Source organism: Leptodactylus fuscus, chromosome 5, assembly GCF_031893055.1.
Source record: "Leptodactylus fuscus isolate aLepFus1 chromosome 5, aLepFus1.hap2, whole genome shotgun sequence".
NCBI classification, from domain to species: Eukaryota; Metazoa; Chordata; class Amphibia; order Anura; family Leptodactylidae; genus Leptodactylus; species Leptodactylus fuscus.
The window spans coordinates 149624759-149644301 of record NC_134269.1 but is presented as its reverse complement, the minus strand read 5'-3'; the positions used below and the strand labels follow the sequence as shown (position 1 = coordinate 149644301).

Below are 19543 nucleotides of genomic sequence, written 5' to 3'. Positions count from 1 at the left end.
AAGCTCCTGTAGGTGCCCCAATCCATGTAGAGTATCTTTGTTGGAAAATGTTAAATGTGCACTAAAAAGCCTCACCAGAAAAATAATAAACACAAGTTTACCAAGTAGCCTGGGGAACATCATTTTCTGCAGTTTTTAGAAGTGTTTAAAAGGCAATTATTATATCATGCTAAAAATAACTAAAAATGAAGACAGATTGGTGACAGCACAGACATAGCAGAAAATATTCTAATATGTTGAGTAGAACATAAACTAGTTTACACAAGGTGAAAGGTTCAGATCTTCAGAGACTGTCAGTAGCTAGAAATATAAGTGCAGAGCAAACATTCAGACCTGCTCCTCAGCACGTGAAAGCTTCAGCTGTAAATCTGCCACCTGCTGTTCCTTGTCCATCAGCTTCTCCGCAGACAGCTGTCTCTGCTCTTTGAGCCTCCCATGTGCTTCCCCTAGTTGGCGCTCTGTCTCCAGTAATTTGCTGTGGAGCTAAGAAGACATAAACTAAAAGTTGACTGCCAGGTACTTTCCAATCATCAGCTTTGCCTACAACCTGACTTTCACTGAAACACAATACCCCGGCATTTATAGAACAGGTAGCTGTAAATGTCTATTTGTTTGCAAACATATTAACAGAATAAGCAAAAATTGAATAACGACAGAATTACTTTAGGATTGATATATATAAAACACAATATTGTAGTATAAAGCTCTCTCTGACAGTCGGTGTATTACAGCGATCTAAGCACCAACAATTTATTTTACAGAGATATTTATTATGTGTTACCTACACACTTTGTGTATTTTTTATATGCTGCTGTCTTTTGCAAATTCCCACAGAGAGTGAGGAACAGGAAAAAAGACCCTTTTTAATACAGATAAGTTTTATTCAGATGCAAGAGATTTTTATATGTCACAGCAATTTGATGTAATCTAGCAATTTCCAAACTACTGTAGGATGAGAAACCATACAGATCTACTGAGGGGCAGCTACCTTTCAGTAGAAAAGAGGTATAGGCTACACCGGGGCGCTGAAACATTTTTATTTAGCTTTGCTCATTATGTAAAAAATTTAAAAATTGGTAACATTGCACCTGTGAAGTGTGACCCCCACTGATCAGATGCATAACACCCCTTTAAGGGTCTATTACACACCCTAGTCTCAAAAGTATCAAAATTGCACAAGCCCTTGCGTGACCCCTCTGTGGGCACCAGTTATGTGAACCACTAACGGGGTAGTGGGGAGCGGTGTCTCAGGTGTCAGACCTCCGCAGATCTTCAGTTGATGACATATCCTAATCAAATAATAAGCTTGAAAAACACCTTTAAGGAAAATATCCTAATGTGCTAACTAAACCCTGGAGGACAGAATGAATGACATGTGTCACCTGGTTAATCTCACTCTGCTGTTGTAAACTATGTTGCTCCTTCTCTTCCCGTTGTTGTTGGAGCTGCTTGAACTCAGCCTTGAGATTCTGATGTTTAATCTCCACCTCAGATAGCTCTTCTTTCACTTTCTGGTTGGCTTCTCCCTTCTCGGCCACCTCCGTTTTGAGGGTCTGCAGCAAGGCTTCACTGGCTGACAACCGTGCCTGAAGCTGTTGGCACTCCACATCTTTATGGTTGAGATTAACTTGCAGGTTTTTCTTGGACATCATCTCTTCACTTTGCTTTTCTTCCAACTGAGTGTACTCTAGCTCCTTCTTTAAGAGTTTCTCTACCAAGGTCTAGGAAATTTAGAAACCCAAGATTTTGATTATTATTGAACTTTCATCAATTTTGGAAACTAAAATATATCAAATTGTTCAAGAACGTACAAGAAAAATATTATGCGCTTTTGTGGGGGGTTTTTTGTTTTTTTTTAAACCTATTAGCCATTCTGTCCCGTAAAACAACCACTTCTCTGGATGACAAAAATCAGAGATTATATATGGTGTTCAACTACAGCCAAGACACCAAACGTGAACAAAAAACATGTAACAATAACTGAGGGTGGATTAAAAAAAAACAACAAAACAAACTGACGACTGCAATGATGAAGACCAATAAGCCTGGACCAGATTGGAGTGTACATTGGAATGCATACGTCTTTACTAATACAATATTAAAATGTAAAACGAAGAATTTATAAAGAATCAAATTACATTATAAATGCTTATAAAGGTGGCGAGCACAACACAAACCTCATTTTTCTGTGACAGTTCATTCAAGGAACTTTTAAGTTGCTGCAGTTCTTGGACATACACTGCAACTTCCTGGGGTCCCTTTTCAAGCTCAGATTTTAATTGGTTAATAGTAGCCTAAGAAAGATGAAAAATAGGAGTGTTTTATACCGATAGGCATTTGTGATGATGGTGCAATGAAGTTAAACATCATTAAAGTGCATTTGTCAGACCTCATAACAACCCCGAGGACAGTACTAGACAAAAAAGAAATGCTAATCTCAGTTATACATAGGTTTTTAGGTGTAGAATGAAGTGCAACGGCTGTGCCAGAACCAAGCTGAATCAATGCCTAGCACTTCCCTGGTTCATATCTGTTTTTATAGCGGTGTCATGGCTTGAAGATGTCAATGAGGGATAAGAAGCTCTGCTAAGTAGCGATTCAAGTGAGATTCGGCATGTCCTACTGCACCTTACATATTGATTACCAAAGGATAGGTTATCAATATATAAGGTCCGAAAAACCACTTTAGAAAGGGGTGTTTTGGTTTATTTAAAAATTTTTTAAAACAGGTTATGAATAAAAGAAGTCATATCAGTCCAAACCCTGCTACTCCTCATGCGTCACAGGTCCTCTGACAATCTCTAAATTACCATATAGTGTATAGCAAGGGACCACCCCTCACTATACACAGAAAAAGCACCCCCTCAGACACTGGTTGAGTCAGATGATGGCTGCATCAGTGAGGTGAGACGCTTTATTATTTTACACCTTTCTGAGTCCGCTTTCAAAAATATTAATCTCCTGGACAACCCTTTGTTGAACTGTAAAGAGCAGTCATGTTTTAGAGAGAACGTAACTCATAAGGACTGTAAGCCATGCTGCCCTTGGTTTGAACAACATGATCTTGTTGACAAGTTCCCTTTAAAGCCTATTCAAGTTCATAGTCGCTATGAAAAAGAAAACAGCAGCAGTGTGAATAGAACAGAAGTTATTATAGAAGAATGGATTTGGATTTCAAGTATAGTTGATCAAAGAGTAAAACAGCTTTATAGTTAAGCTCAGGATAAGCCAACAAAAGCATGATGCATAACTGCAACCTTTATCATAAACCCAGATACAGAATAGCCCAATTAGGGTACTGACACCACATCACACATAATACTGCCAAATAGCACAGCCATCAACAAGCAATGTGGAAGAAACACAATCTGCGGTATAACCACATCAGGGAAGATTGGGGCTGTGGTGTTTACATGTGACCCATGTCCAAATCCAAAGACCGACCAATATTATCAGGACAGGAATTCAATGTATGTCAATGTCAGATGGTCCCTTCTGTGCCGCAGGTTTACAATGATATAATGAATAACAGGACTTTAACGTATTACCTTGAATTGGATTATCTCCATTAGCAAGCAGACAAAGAGAGAAAATTACAAAGATGATGGATGGAATGTGATGGACAGCAAACGAAGGGCAGAAATGTATCATTGGGAAGCAGAAAATGGATACTACCGGTAGCAGTATATGTACTATATGTATATGCTATAGGTATATCACTTATGATACATTACAGAGTGGATATCTCCAGGATCCACTGTACTTCCAAGGCGGAGTTAACATACTGAATTCATAATGCAATTTTTCTTACAGTAAAAATGATGTAGTTCTGCGGTCTGCAAAAAAACAACAATATGACTGCAAAGATGGTTACTATCTAAATTAATGTATATAAGAATTTTGTTATTTAAAAAAAAACAAAAAAAAAAAACCTTAAGACAATTTAAATTCTTAAATTAAAAATCTCTAGGACCTTTCATCACCTGCACCAACTATATTTGCATTATGTAGTAAGTGCTGCTCCACTGGTTCTGGAGCAATTGGAAATTTTTCTATAGCCCATCCGTTCCTAAGCGATCTTTGCACCCCATATGCTAATTAGGCTCCATAATGTCAGGTACACGGTGCCAAGATGTCAGCTCCTGCCCAGAACTGCCCACCTGAAAGAGCTTAATTAGCATATTTGGTGCTAGAACTAAGGGTCAGTTCACACGTGAACTGCCCGCGCGGGTTTTGACACCGAGAGAGAAGCGGTGAGCCGCGTCTCTCTCTTGTCAAAACCCGCCTGCCGCGATCATCGCGGTCGCGGCTTTCCCCTCCGCTGTCGGCTCAAATGAATGAGCCGACATAGGAGGGAGCTGCCGGGGGCGGAAGCCGCGCGGCTGAGACCGCACAGCTTCCGCCTGAAGAAAGGGCATGTCCTTTCTTTTCTCCGCTAGCGGCAGCCCGCCGCTAGCGGAAAAAAAAAAAGCCTGGCGGTCTACATAGACCACCATTGTAAAGGGGCGGATTTTGAAGCGAAATCCGCTGTCAAAATCCGCCCCTTTGCACACGTGTGAACTAGCCCTAAAGCCTCGTTCACATCAGCATTGGTATTCCGTCCAGGGGAGTCCGCATGAGGAACCCTCCGAACGGAGTCCACAATCTGCTTTCCTGTACACATGATTCGTGCGGGCAGCACATGGCAAGCTCACGGACCCCATTATAGTCTATAAGGTATGTGTGCTTTTACTGCACACCACTTGCAGTTGCGTTCGGTATTCTGTTCGGGGTGTGGGGGGGGTGGTCCTCATGCAGACTCCCCTGGATGGAATCCACATGCAGATGTGAATGAAGGGTAACATACATGAGGAATGGAAGAACGGTGCTAGAAGAAAATCCAACTGTGTTAGAATCTCTGGACCAATACCTACTACAGGATGCGAAGAGTTGGATTTGGTGAAGGTGGTAAAAGATGCTTTTTAAGGTCCTTATACTAATACCCATTCTCATTTCTCAAACAGAGTAGTAAAGTGACTGAGAAGAGAGATCATAAAGTATAAAAAAAATTATGAAACATGGAATATGTCAAACATGCCCAAAACTACAGCACTTTTCTGACATAGCTGCATAGCCTTTTTTTTGCAAAGAAGCAGACAGCAAGAGAAAAAGTACCAAGAAATCATCATATAATGTAAGAAATTAAATAGACCTTTTACGCTAAGCTTTCCTGCATCATTTAATTTGGTTAGTGATAACATACGGTGATCATTCCATAACCTTTATCACCATTTTCTACATTGTGCAGCTGAAGTGTTAATATGCCTTCAACTGAAGTAATTTCCTGTCATATCTCCCCCTTCACATTTTGCGCTGCTTATGGAAGCGTATGGAATTGTTCATTGAAAGTGAATATTGCTTGATATTAGAAGTCACTCACAAACATAATGAATGCAAATAGCACAAGCTCCAGAAGAGACAATAATGGAGATGACATGGAATAAAGAGAGCACGAAAGAACATACACTCATGAATCTCAAATGTAGGCTGCAGCGACATGCTTCCAAAATACATTCCAGATTCTCTGCACTAATAGGCCCCAACATATTATACCTATGAACTACTATATAATAACGCAGATGACTCGGTTCTAAGATGTCATTTCCCAGTACCTCGGAGTTAGCATTTTGCATTTGCAGTTGCTTGCACTCATCTTTCAACCTCTCCGATTCTTCTTCACGTTCCAGAGTGGTTTTGTCCATCAGCGTCTGAACTTGGATAAGCTCCTTTTTCAGCACTGCCACATCTTCAATACCAGGCCGTTGTAACTGAGAGGCACAAAGACTATAACTATACATAAGGCTAGAAGGTTATCGTGAAATCAATCTTCTACCCATATTTCTCTTTATAAGGAAATACATTGAATTTCTTTGTATAATAGATAAGTAGCTAAGATATAGCAAATGAGAAGAATGAGATATTGAGAATGAGAGGGAAATTTTTCTCTAATAAGATACATTACATCATTTCTTATCTTGTCTTGTACTACTGATTTAAGCAAAGTTTGTTGAAATGGCAATGCCTAAAATGTAGGCTAATTTTTTTATCTGAAAACAATAAACAATCTCTGGGAAAGATGCAATATTTAAGAGGTCGCTGTCCATTTCTTAAGGTTATGGGGATAATGTCACTCCTTGAAGAGAGACCACCTTGTCAGGTGTGTGGAGTCTTACAAAGGCATTTTCGCTCCATTGTAGGGGATTATGGGAAGAATATGCAAATCTGTCTTCCAAGATGTAAATAGGGAAACAGTCCCTCTGCCTGCTGCCCTCTAGGATAAACTCCCTTGAACATCATGCCCGACTTTCCCACAAGCCTTTGCTGCAATGATGCGGGATTTTGCCAAGTCAGTATTCTTCCCATTTCTTAAGGGTTGTATTTCTACAACATTAGGTCAATACTGGCACCCCAACTACTTCTTCTGAAACAGACCACATCAAATAAATACAGGCTACACAAAATCTGTATATAAAAGAACAAATTGTGAATTAGTTACTAAATATTAAATGCTGTAGTGTATGCAGTGTAATACTACACAATGAGGTTTCTAATTTCATTCCTAAGGCCGACTGTAAATGACTGAGTGTGCTGTCCATGGTGGTGGGGGGCTGATTTTCCAGCAAATGCACTCAGATGACACTCGAAGTGACATCCAACTGTAACTTGAGTGCCTCCCGTGATGTACTCATCTCTGTTCCAATAGCACAAAGCAGGATAGGACCTGCTCTATTATTCAATGGAATAGAGCCTCGAACACCCTCTCGGGAATGCCTTGAGTTGCGCATTCATTCATGTGCATTAGGCCTTACGCTGTCAATACTAATGATAAATACAGAGCCTACCCAACTGACCTGTTAACGTTAGAGAACTGTACATCCTGAATATCAGAAAAACTATCAAATACAACCAAGTGGGAAGGAAACAATAAAGCTGACGTGTCTGCTTAATATGCTTAATCGGCACAAAAAAATGTGTATGTGCACACCAAGTAGCCTGTCCATCACTTTCCCAGGGTTAAACTAGGAGTCCAGTATATTCTTTCTGCGGTCCTAGTGGACAGCACAGTATAAAGATTTAAAGTGCATTTTGGCTACAAGTAGACCTGTAGCTATAAATATACTCTACTTACGTAAGGCATCATAGGAAGATGACCGATCTTCAGAAAAAGGATATATAGTTACTACTAGATTAGGGGACGTTTATGTGCATTGCTCTTATCCCTCATAGGAGGAAAGCAACAGACTGTTAAATTGATATAGTGACAGACACAGACTAAACACCCTCTGTCTGTGCCCTTTCCCATTGAAGCTTTATTTCATCATGTTTTGTTAACATGAGTGTGTTTCCTGATGGACACTAGATGGAGGGTTGTCCATCTGCAATGTACATATAATTTTCGTTGCTCTCATCCAATGAGAGATGAGAGCAACGGACATTAATAACAATAACAATTTTTTTCCTCCAGCTTAGTGTATGGACCTTGAAAAAAACGGTTAGCGTTTTTTGAAGTGGTTTTTGGCAAAAAATGGGGTTTTCCGCCTCCCATTGACTGCCGTTGTTTTTTTTTCAGGCGGAATCCGCCTGAAGAAAGGTCATGGTCGCTTCTTTTTTCCGCTAGAAGAAAAAAAAGCTAGCGGATTGCATAGACTCTATTGTGAGGCATTTTTTGGTGGAGGATTTTGAGGCGGATTCCGTGTGAACCCATCCTTAACATACACCCTACTGACTGTGATATAAATGTTCTGATCTTGACCGCATAATAGTTACTAATAATGACAAATGACAGCACTTACCAGCTCAGTCTTCAGATCGTCTATTACCCGTGACCTTATCTGTAGTTCCTGGTTTAGACTTTTCACTTTCTCCTCAGCCGCAGCAAGATGACCTTTCTCTTCATCATATGAAGCCTTTAAGTCTATATTGAAACATTAACAACAACTAAACCAAGTGCAGGAATTTACATAAAATTACTATGAATACATCAGAAACAAGAGGCATGTGCGTAAAGTTGGCCACGGACGGGAAGGCTTTTTATTGGAACAAAGCATATTGTGCAAACGTTTTGCCAGGTATTCCTGTTGAAACATCATACAATAAGCACGTTATGATATACCTGCTTTGATCCAATAACAAAAAGCCTTTTTTCATGTGATACAAGCCTCTGTAGTGCTGTGACCTTCTTGTATAATGTTTAGACTTTGGATTGGCAATCCATGTGGCCACAGGCACGCTGGAGCTTAATATTGGTGCTGGTCTTTTGTACATATATTGGCACACTAAAAACTATCAGTGACTTTTTATGACAAGAACAATGCCAGCTGATGACAGATATCTGCTGAAAAGTTGATCTGCCGTTTTGGAGTTTTAGGGTCTTTGTTGTGCATTATAGGAGCAAAGTCATTCATGCCAAATGACAGATCTGCATTCCATCAATGTAAACCCAGACTAGGACACAGGTCACAGTAGAAATCAAATGGTAACTTATAGCACTGTCATTCAAGATGACAATCTTCACAGTGAAACCATGAATGACAAGTGGTTATTTAAATGACTAAAGTATGGATAGGTTTACATTACATCTACCGTTAATATAATACAGTACAATAATATTTAGACGAAAGGACAGCTTGCAGTCAGATGTTCGGATGTATTCTGACTGGCATCCCATCTCTCTAGGGTACAAATTCAGTAAGAAAACCAAATCTTACCATACATTACAGACAACACTTACCGACCAATTCAGTAGCGAGCTGTGCTGCTTTCTGCTCAAATAAGTCCTTCATCTGCTTAATGTTAAAGATCTCAGTTCTGGCTTCTTCCAGCTTCTGTTCCAGGGACTGAAGTTCTGCAAGGTGAAGATATTTTGGTTATTTTTGTACTCAAAATAAAGCTGTCAGTGACTTGTCTGTTACATACCACAAACCTAGGATATGTATTGTGATCTAAAAGTTATGTGTCCTGATCTGAATGTACCAACTGAAAGGCCATCCAAAGTCACAAACAAATGGGTTATTTGTATCACCCTCTGAAAAAGAGAGATTGCAAGGATTTCCTGTTGTTGGGACCACAAGTTACATTTGTAATCTGTGGGGGAAACAATTACCAAGCCTGCAACTGCTCTGTAGCGTCACCATAGCATAAATTAAGCATTACACAGATTCACTCAAATTAACAAATGCTTGTTTTGGCTTGTACAGAATGAGATATATACTTTACAGTCATTCTCGGTTTTGGGGGGGGTCTTGAATGGGTGATCCACTCTATTTAGGCTACATGTCTGAGAACGTATGCCAAGGTCTGCGATAAAATGGCATAGATGGCACAAGGAACATCCATGTGCCTCCCGAGCCTCCACAGACCTACTGATTTGCTTCAGTGAGCCAGTGCTGCAAAATGTACAGGTATAGGACCTATCCTCAGTTTTTCCACAGGCTCCTGGCCCCAAACATGGATTCGTGATAACACAAGGGTGTGTGTATGGAGCCACAGAAAATAATTAGGATGCTAGATGCAAAAAACATGGCTAGAACACAGCAGATGTTTGTGTGCATGGAGCCTAAGTGAGAATTTTACCCAGTACTTCAGAGCGGGTCTTTAAAACAGATAATATCTTTATACAGGATTTCCCGCTTTATATTAATAATAAATGATATGCCTTCACTTTATAATGATCCTAGGAATATAAGGGACACAGTGCTGGTTTAAAGGGGCTCTATCAGCAAAATTCATGCTGATAGAGCCCCACATATGCGTGAATAGCCTTTAAAAAGGCTATTCAGGCACCGTAAAAGTTATATTATACTACCCCCCCCCCCCCCCCCGTTTTAAAATAATACGGTGCCTGAATAGCCTTTTTAAAGGCTATTCACGCATATGTGGGGCTCTATCAGCATGAATTTGCTGATAGAGCCCCTTTAACCATCAATTTATAAGTACCCACTTCTTAGCTGAGACAATAGGTATATACAGAACAACAAGCACAGAACACAATATATAACACCAAATCTCACTGGCATTATACATACATGTTATACAATTGTCTTGCATGAAACAAGAACATTTTAACTATGTCCACTATTCATGAATTAAGAAATTCTGACACTCTCTGGGAAGGAAGACGATGACGATGATACCCACCTGTAGATGAGACTGTGGTGACACCATCAGGTATTGCGTTCTAAAAAAAACAAAATAAAATGACTGTCTTCTGTTCAGACTTCACAGCTATATACAAACACTATCAACTAGCAAGGTTTTTTATGCAAGGATTTCCCATACGGTAATTAATAGACATTGTTAAGAGAAAGAAAAAAAAACCCTCTGTATACAGAGAGATGTAAACAAATCTGCAAATACAACAAAAAATTAACAATAAGCCTAAGGCTTTATACACACTACTAAGTGTGTAATCGAGAGTATTCTTAATGTATGTCAAACGGAAGACGTTCAGATTGTACACTCGGTCATGTGCATGAAGCCTTAGCGGCAAGATAGAAAAATATACATCCTAAGTGTCATCTACTGTAAATATGGAAAAAGCAGAAGGCTACATTAACACATACCATTTATTATAGTGTGTAGGAGCAAGTGTTTTTATGGATGGTATAGTACTCGAATGCTACCTGCTAAGTCTACTAAACTACTGAGCTAGAGTCTGTCTGCAGCCAATGATCGTACAACATCTTGGTGAGGATCTTAGAAAATGGCTGAATGCAGTGTAATCCATGGCTATCAATACATCAGAAGAGAATAGGATTACAGTGAATCACCTCACTGTTTTTTTCATCTAGACCACTCCTGCAGCAGATGGTACTAAGTTTAGAAAAGCAAAATGCTAGAAATCTCTAAACCTGCATAACAATGTTTTAATTCCTGCCATTAAACAGACTTTTTAGATCCTACTTCAAAAATCTTAAAGGAATTACTTGCTTCAGTTGCTCTTGAACATTTTCCAACTCCTTCTTCAGTTCTTCTGCATACCATTTCTCTTCCTAAATCATAAAAAGAGAAGATATGAGATTCTATAAAGGAATGTAAAGTCATCATGTATAGAGAATAGTTTCCTGGACTGGCCACGCGCACATGATCTTTACTTATGAGCCAATTAAAGACTGTGGTGTAGTAACAAATTACACAGAACAGTAAAGGAGAAACCCAGGCTTTTTTGTTGTGGCCTACGGACATCAATATCTGATCCGTGACAGGCAGATATCCAGCCCCTGCACTGACCGATTTGGGATTGCTGCTGAGCATGGTACCATACAGTGCAGTGCGCTGCACATCCCAGCCTTCTGACATCAAGAGTATACCTCTGTATCCGATTGCCTGAGGCAACCAAATATGTCTGTTCTAAGTTGTTTCCATGAGTCCCATAGAAGTAAATAGATACATAAACAGTGTAGCAAAAACATGTTTGGCTGTTTCTATAACAATTGTAACAAAGTTAGAGCTGTGGTTTTTCTGAGCCCTTTGTAAGTAAATGTCTTTTTTTTAAGAAAAAATAATATATATCAAAATAATGTTACCTTAAGTGATGCTTGTAAGTCCTGAACTTCCTGCCGAAGCAGCAATAACTCCTCTCTGAGGTAAGAAAAAAACATATTATGAATTTTCTATTTTATTTGTATTATCAGTCTGGGAACAATATTTTTTTTCTAACAACAATATTTGTATATAACAGATTTTGGATCACAAAAGTCCAGTCATGGTATAGTTGATTGAAGGTCAGTTCACACGGAGGAATTTTCAGAGGATTTGAGGGCAGATTCCGCCCCCGAATACGGAGCAGATTCCTCCCGAATCCGCCTCAGATTGTTTTCGATGGGAAGCAGAGATTGCAGCAGGACACGGAAAAAAGAAGCGTCCTGCTTGATCTTGCCACGGATTCCAGCAGCGGGGTCTGCCGCTCGAGACTCCTACCTGATTAGACCCATTCATCCAGGCCTAGTAAGAAGCAGAATGGCGCGACTGAATGCTGATACATTACATCGGCATCCCATCGTGGCTAGCCATGTGAAAAAGCCAGCGGCGGAAAATGAAGAGAAATTTTGTCTTGATGTTCCGCCGTGAACTGACCCTAAGAATAAGTCTAGCAAATTTCCATAGCTGAAGGTGTTGTCCAAGAAACTGGACAAAACATGAAGGCAGCTACCAAAAGTGTAATATAAAAATAGTGACCGCTAATTGGTCTTTTTATGTTATGCCTCCTCCAGCCTCTTTTGTCCAATTCCTTGAGAATCTCTTTAATTAGTTTGTAGCCTAAGGGCTCGTTCACACGTGGGCAAAGGGGCGGATTTTGACAGCGGATTTCGCTTCAAAATCCGCCCCATTACAATGGTGGTCTATGCAGACCGCCGGGCTTCTTATTTCCGCTAGCGGCGGGCTGCTGCTAGCGGAGAAAAGAAGCGACATGTCCTATCTTCAGGCGGAAACCACGGCGCGCTGGACCGCGGCTTCCGCCTAGCGGCAGCACCCTCCTGTGTCAGCTCATTCATTTGAGCCGACATAGGAGGGGAAAGCCGCGACCGCGATGGCTCGCCGCGTCTCTCTCGGTGTCAAAACCTGCGCGGGACTGTGAACGTGTGAACTTACCCTAAGATGTGATAAGAAAAAAGGATCTCCATAACGGTGCCTCCATGGTTTGTGTCTGGTATGGCATCTCAGGTACATATCCCATGTTTCCATCCACACAGCTACAGAACTAAAGGGGCACTCTTATCTCAGCAACGCTACTAAAAATGTTAGACAATGTAACTATAATGATTTTGTCAAGCACATTTACTATAACAAAAAAAAAACAAAAAAAAAAACACTTGTTTTGACATGAGGATCTCTCTCTACATCCCATGCTCTGTCTCGTAACTATTGCCAAATAATTAAGTCGGCACCAGAAGATAGGGCCAAGCCTGCAGGCAAACCCCTTAGTGATTGGCCTGTTATGGACCATAATGACCAAGCCACTCTTACCTATAGTCATACTGCATCTAAATGGTTAATGCCAATGATTTATTCTCCTCTCTCTACTTGCTACCTGCTGCTATGTCTGTACTTGTGGTGGAAGAGAAGCGAAGCCCCCTGTACCTCAACTGCAAGGGACACTTACACTGCCTTTCCACATGCAGTAGTGGTCAAGGACATTTTTCCACTAGCACAGTACATGTGCACCAGTTTTGGAAATCGCAGTGTGTCCGCTCTGCGGTTTTAAACGCAAAGTGGGCATGGGATTCACATGAATCCCATCGACTTTGCAGATGCAATAAAACGCTGTAATTTTTCCGTTTCCTCCACGGGCAAATTGCGGCGTTTCCAGCTCTTGGGGCCCCGGCCTCATTGTTCCAAATCATTTTAACAAGTTCCCTGTAACTGATTCATATGCAGATAAAGTAGAATGGCCCCCAAAAGTCCAAGATATAAAGATTTGAACATACATCATCGCTTTTTAATGATAAAAACCAGGCTGTACCACATCACTAGGAGGAACTTACCACAGACAGGTTTATACAGCTTTAATTGAACACCACAGTTTCAGTATTCAACATTATTCTATATGGCTATGTGAAGATTTGGAGCTGTATATCAGAAAAGCACTGCATTTGCAACATAAATTTGAATGGAAAATAAAAGAGACAAAAAAAAAAAAAAAAAACACATTAAAAAGTACAAAACTTTGCAACCAAAATACCTGTCTGTAGAAGAACGGACGTCTGCTCCATGACCAGGGTCACTACATGGCTCGTGAGAAGCTTCATAATGTTTAAAAAGTTCTTCAGCAGTTCCATGGGATTTCATGCAAAGAGGACATATGAAGCCCTACAAGAAAAAAACAATTTTCCATGATACAATGGTATGCATTTAATCTCAAGATAAGAGGAAGAAAAAAAAAAAGTAAAAGGACCATCACCATTATGAATAAAAAAAAAACAATAGCGTTCACTCCAACCACGAGAGCGGTAGGGGGTAGATTTAGTAATGTCCTATGCCATATTGAGGACTCATTTGGACTTCGTGCCATTTCTTCAAACACGTACAAAATGGTGGAAAACACTGTGTTCAACCAGGTTAGGTTTATCAACATGCCAAATCTGGTGGACGCTGCTTATGGAAGACAATGATCTATTCACATAAAGCCCCGACCAATATTCCTCAAAAAAAGAAGTTGCTGATGTATCTCACCTTTAATTTGTTAGAGGGATCCCCAACAATAAGCTGTGCCCTAGGGCTGGGAACCTCAGTATTCAGCTGTAATCTATGGGGGAACCAGTGCATAATACCCCTACATTGCTGCCACAAGAGAACTGAAGAATTACATAGCTATGGAGAAGTCACTCAGTACCCCGACTAAGAGAGGGCGGCCAAGATGGGGATTCTCCTCTAACTACAACTTCCCTACAAGGGTATCCAACAAGAGGTTTTATACATAAAATGCTCCCATTAGGTTTTTTCCAGAGAAAGAAAAAAAAAAATGAAACAAATCGTGATTTACTTGTACACAAGAACCAAAGTGCAGCTGCATTTCCCTTCTAATACGTTGGTTTCAGTGCAATATGCAAATAATGGGACACCAAACAGTAGGATTACTAGAACAGGATTCATCTTCAAGCTCGCACCCCTTGTCTAAGACATAGTTAAATGGAAAAAAAAAAAAAAAAGAAAAGAAAGTACATTGTGATCCCTATATGGGGCTCACGATCTACATAAAAAATAAATTTAAAAATACCAGCTTTTGCCACCAAGGGAAGCTGCATTTTATCAGCATTTAAAGTCAGCCATTTACATTAGATTGTTGTCTGACAACTACGTAGATGTCGTGAAAACAGATGTGACAAAAACAGATAGCCATTTATGGTCAGCTGTCAAACAAAAACAACAGTGTTTAACATGATCATCCACTTTTGGCCAACTGTCAGCAAACTTGCACAGATTCACTCCACTTCTTTTTACAAAGAAAAACACTAAAGTGCCCTCTATTTAGTCAGTTTAGTTTTACTTTTGATGGTGCGATTGTCCATTTCAAACAATCCCATCAACAATTGGACAGCCTTCTGAAATCTAAAGTGTATGGTCAGTCTAAGGGTCCAATCCCAAGTAGTGGCAGTCCTATGGGTACTAGTGGCACTTGAATGGGACAACGCTGTAAGGGCTAGTTCACACGGGGGCAATGAGGCAGATTTTGACAGATTTCGCCTCAAAATCTGCCTCCATACAATGGTGGTCTATAGAGACATGACCTTTCTTCAGGCGAAGAAAGTAGACCTCAACTATGAGAGACAAAATGAGAAAACAAATCCAGAAAATCACATTGTCTGTGTCACGGAGCAAAGGTATACGTCTTCCTCCGGATGGTCTTTTGAATCAACAGGGACGCAAGAGGTCGGGAGACAACAGCAATTTATTGTAATCCACAAAGTTAGTAGCCGGCGGCGGTCACATCAACCGTAATAACAATAAGTCCACAGAAGTCACAATCCAATGATAGCTTTGGTTCCTTGGTCCTGTAACTAAATTCTGGCTCTCTGCAGAGCTGTGCACAGGCCGGCTAACACATACTAACTGCTAGCTATAACTATATACTAAAACTGTTACACCTATATCTGTGGGTGGGAAGGGCTGAGTCACAGATCCTTCCCCCCTCACCTATGCCAAGGAGAGCAGACTCCCTGTCTACTATGGACAATGCACCATCCAACATCTTCTTGGAGACACTGATCAGATTATCTCCACCCATTGTCCTCACTAGTTAGAGGTATTTGCATACAATGTGCTAACACACTAGACCCGAATCAGCCAACTACACACTGATGTTTACAACAGGTTAGAGAATACATTCCACATGAAATATATATTACACATTGCCTATAGTATAGACTCTAACCATCCCGTGACAACCCCTCCCCCTCTCAAAACATGTGCATGACACAATTGGCCTACACAGGTAAATTGGGGAATGCACATCAGTCTCTATAGCTCATATGTCCTCCTGCCGGGATAACCCATCCGCGTTCTGGTGTTGGTTCCCTCGGCGGTACTGAATGGTAAAGTTGTAGGGTTGAAGGGCTGGCATCTGTCAGAAAATCCGGTGGATCCATGTTGGCTTCTCCCTGAGCTTGGCTTCGGGTCACTGCTCCCACAAAGTGGCACTGTAGATTTCCAACATCGTTGCCTAACAGAACATCGGCCGGCAGCCCGCTCATCACACCAATTGTGCATCGTTTTGGTCCATAACCATAGTCGAGTTCCACGGTAGCTTTAGGAATACGTCTTTGAGTACCCCCTGCCAACTTGATAGAAATGCCAGGACCCTCCTCTAGGGCCTCGGGTCGCACAACTCGGGGGTCCGCTACCGTTAGGAAAGCTCCCGAGTCCCGGAATCCAACAACTGTTCGGCCATCCAGTAGGACCTCCTGCAAGTGCTTCCTCTGAAGGTTTGCGGGATGTGTGGCGGAAGGCTGAATCCCATAGACCCCTGGAGGTGGAACAGATGTGTCATTCATGGAGTCATCTGGAAATGGGGCCAAACTTTCTGTCCTAGGAGTGGTTCCCAGGTAGTGAATAGGCCGGGATGCCACGGTGGCCCGTGCCCCCATGTTAACAGGGCAACTAGCTTGCAAATGTCCAGGCCGCCCGCACCCAAAACATCTGCGCTCTAGCATTCTTCCAGTAGGTCGTTGTCTAGGGACAGGGTTGTTCATAGCTGGAGGCCGATGGGCTGGGGCAGGGGTAGAGGGGGAATTGTAATCCTGAGGCCGGGCACGAAAGGTGGTTGGCTGGCTGAAGGGTGTCTGGCGGACTGTGGTAGTTTTCCGCTCCTCTGCAAACAACCTCTTCCACTGCGGCTTGATGGTCAGGCCCTCATCTGCAAGAGAAGCAGCTTGCTCAACTGTGGCTGGGTTCCGTTCCAGCACCCACTCACGGATCTCAGCGGGGCACTGGGAAAAGAACTGTTCCTTAAGTATGACTTGGAGGATCTTATCGACTGTGACAGCCTCCTCTCCTTCTAGCCAGCGCTTGCATGCTTGCTTCAACTTGTGGGCGAACATGTGGAAGGAGCTTCCCCCATTGTAAGACAAAGAGCGGAACTGAACTCGGTAGGTCTCTGGAGTGACTGCATAATACTTCTGCACCGCTCTTTTAATGGCCTCATAGTCCCGCTGATCACTAGGGTCCATGGCTCTGAGAGCTTCCGCAGCCCCATCCCGTAGGTGCCCCACCAGATACCGGACCCAATCCTTCTCTGGGACTTCCATCAGGCGGCACTGGTGTTCGAAGTCCTGAAAATATCCATCAACATCCCCAGCCGCTTCCTCAAAGGTCTTGAAGTGTTTATGGGAGACATATGGTGGTTCTCTCACTGTTGGGCTGGGGGTCGACGTTTGATTATAATTCCTCATAGTTATCTCAGCCATTCGCATTTCATGCGCCATTCTTTCCTTTTCATGCGCCATTCTCTGTTCCTCCTTCTCCGTTTCCTGAGCCCTCTGTAATGCTCTACTCCTTTGCTCTGCAGTTGCTCCTAGCCCCAGCACTGCCAACTCCTCCTCATACAAAACAACCCATCTGCTCTTTTGGGTCTGTACCTGCCACTCCTGTATCTCTACTGTCTCCTGGGGGCAGCCCTCCTCATGGTCGCTTTGCAGGGTCATCTCCTCCAGTGCCTCGATCAGTTGATCTTTCGTTCTTCCCTGGTAACTCAGGTTTAGTTCCCGGGCCCTTACTTGTAGACTTGCCATAGTCCAGTTCCTGTATTCTGAGGTTGTGGCTCCATTAATCGCTGGGCTGCTGTAGTCCATCTCGCTGTCCGCTGTTGATCCCACCGCTGCCAACCAGTTGTCACGGAGCAAAGGTATACGTCTTCCTCCGGATGGTCTTTTGAATCAACAGGGACGCAAGAGGTCGGGAGACAACAGCAATTTATTGTAATCCACAAAGTTAGTAGCCGGCGGCGGTCACATCAACCGTAATAACAATAAGTCCACAGAAGTCACAATCCAATGATAGCTTTGGTTCCTTGGTCCTGTAACTAAATTCTGGCTCTCTGCAGAGCTGTGCACAGGCCGGCTAACACATACTAACTGCTAGCTATAACTATATACTAAAACTGTTACACCTATATCTGTGGGTGGGAAGGGCTGAGTCACAGATCCTTCCCCCCTCACCTATGCCAAGGAGAGCAGACTCCCTGTCTACTATGGACAATGCACCATCCAACATCTTCTTGGAGACACTGATCAGATTATCTCCACCCATTGTCCTCACTAGTTAGAGGTATTTGCATACAATGTGCTAACACACTAGACCCGAATCAGCCAACTACACACTGATGTTTACAACAGGTTAGAGAATACATTCCACATGAAATATATATTACACATTGCCTATAGTATAGACTCTAACCATCCCGTGACAGTCTGATTTTGTAAGAATTTATTTTCAAATTATGGTGTAAAATAAGTATTTGGTCACCTACAAACAATCCAGATTTCTGGCTCTCATAGACCTGTAACTTCTTCTTTAAGAGTCTCCTCTTTCCTCCACTCATTACCTATAGTAATGGCACCTGTTTAAACTTGTTATCAGTATAAAAAGACACCTGTGCACACCCTCAAACAGTCAGACTCCAAACTCCACTATGGTGAAGACCAAAGAGCTGTCAAAGGACACCAGAAACAAAATTGTAGCCCTGCACCAGGCTGGGAAGACTGAATCTGCAATAGGCAACCAGCTTGGATTGAAGAAATCAACTGTGGGAGCAATAATTAGAAAATGGAAGACATACAAGACCACTGATAATCTCCCTCGATCTGGGGATCCACGCAAAATCTCACCCCGTGGGGTCAAAATGATCACAAGAACGGTGAGCAAAAATCCCAGAACCACGCGGGGGGACCTAGTGAATGAACTGCAGAGAGCTGGGACCAATGTAACAAAGCCTACCATCAGTAACACACTACGCCGCCAGGGACTCAGATCCTGCAGTGCCAGACATGTCCCACTGCTTAAGCTAGTACATGTCCGGGCCCATCTGAAGTTTGCTAGAGAGCATTTGGATGATCCAGAAGAGTATTGGGAGAATGTCCTATGATCTAATTAAACCAAACTGGAACTGTTTGGTAGAAACACAACTTTTCGTGTTTGGAGGAAAAAGAATACTGAGTTGCATCCATCAAACACCATACCAACTGTAAAGCATGGGGGTGGAAACATCATGCTTTGGGGCTGTTTCTCTGCAAAGGGGCCAGGACGACTGATCCGGGTACATGAAAGAATGAATGGGGCCATGTATCGTGAGATTTTGAGTGCAAACCTCCTTCCATCAGCAAGGGCATTGAAGATGAAACGTGGCTGGGTCTTTCAACATGACAATGATCCAAAGCACACCGCCAGGGCAACGAAGGAGTGGCTTTGTAAGAAGCATTTCAAGGTCCTGGAGTGGCCTAGCCAGTCTCCAGATCTCAACCCTATAGAAAACCTTTGGAGGGAGTTGAAAGTCCGTGTTGCCTAGCGACAG

General features: G+C 42.0%; 1 protein-coding gene across 3 annotated transcripts in view; it reads right to left on the bottom strand.

Annotated features, from left to right (window-relative positions):
- The window catches only part of EEA1 (early endosome antigen 1), a 53526-nt gene that overhangs the window by 18784 nt on the left and 15199 nt on the right, over positions 1-19543 (bottom strand). For 2 of the 3 annotated variants that reach the window (XM_075274479.1, XM_075274477.1), the window contains 10 exons: positions 13721-13848; positions 11565-11619; positions 10965-11030; positions 10177-10216; positions 8771-8884; positions 7833-7954; positions 5652-5807; positions 2178-2294; positions 1383-1721; positions 334-483 (listed from right to left, as the gene is read on the bottom strand). In XM_075274479.1, coding sequence (XP_075130580.1) covers positions 334-483; positions 1383-1721; positions 2178-2294; positions 5652-5807; positions 7833-7954; positions 8771-8884; positions 10177-10216; positions 10965-11030; positions 11565-11619; positions 13721-13848 — 1287 coding nt within the window. Of the gene's footprint in view, positions 1-333; positions 484-1382; positions 1722-2177; positions 2295-3548; positions 3739-5651; positions 5808-7832; positions 7955-8770; positions 8885-10176; positions 10217-10964; positions 11031-11564; positions 11620-13720; positions 13849-19543 lie in introns of those variants that run through there. The other variant, XM_075274478.1, reaches the window with a different exon arrangement.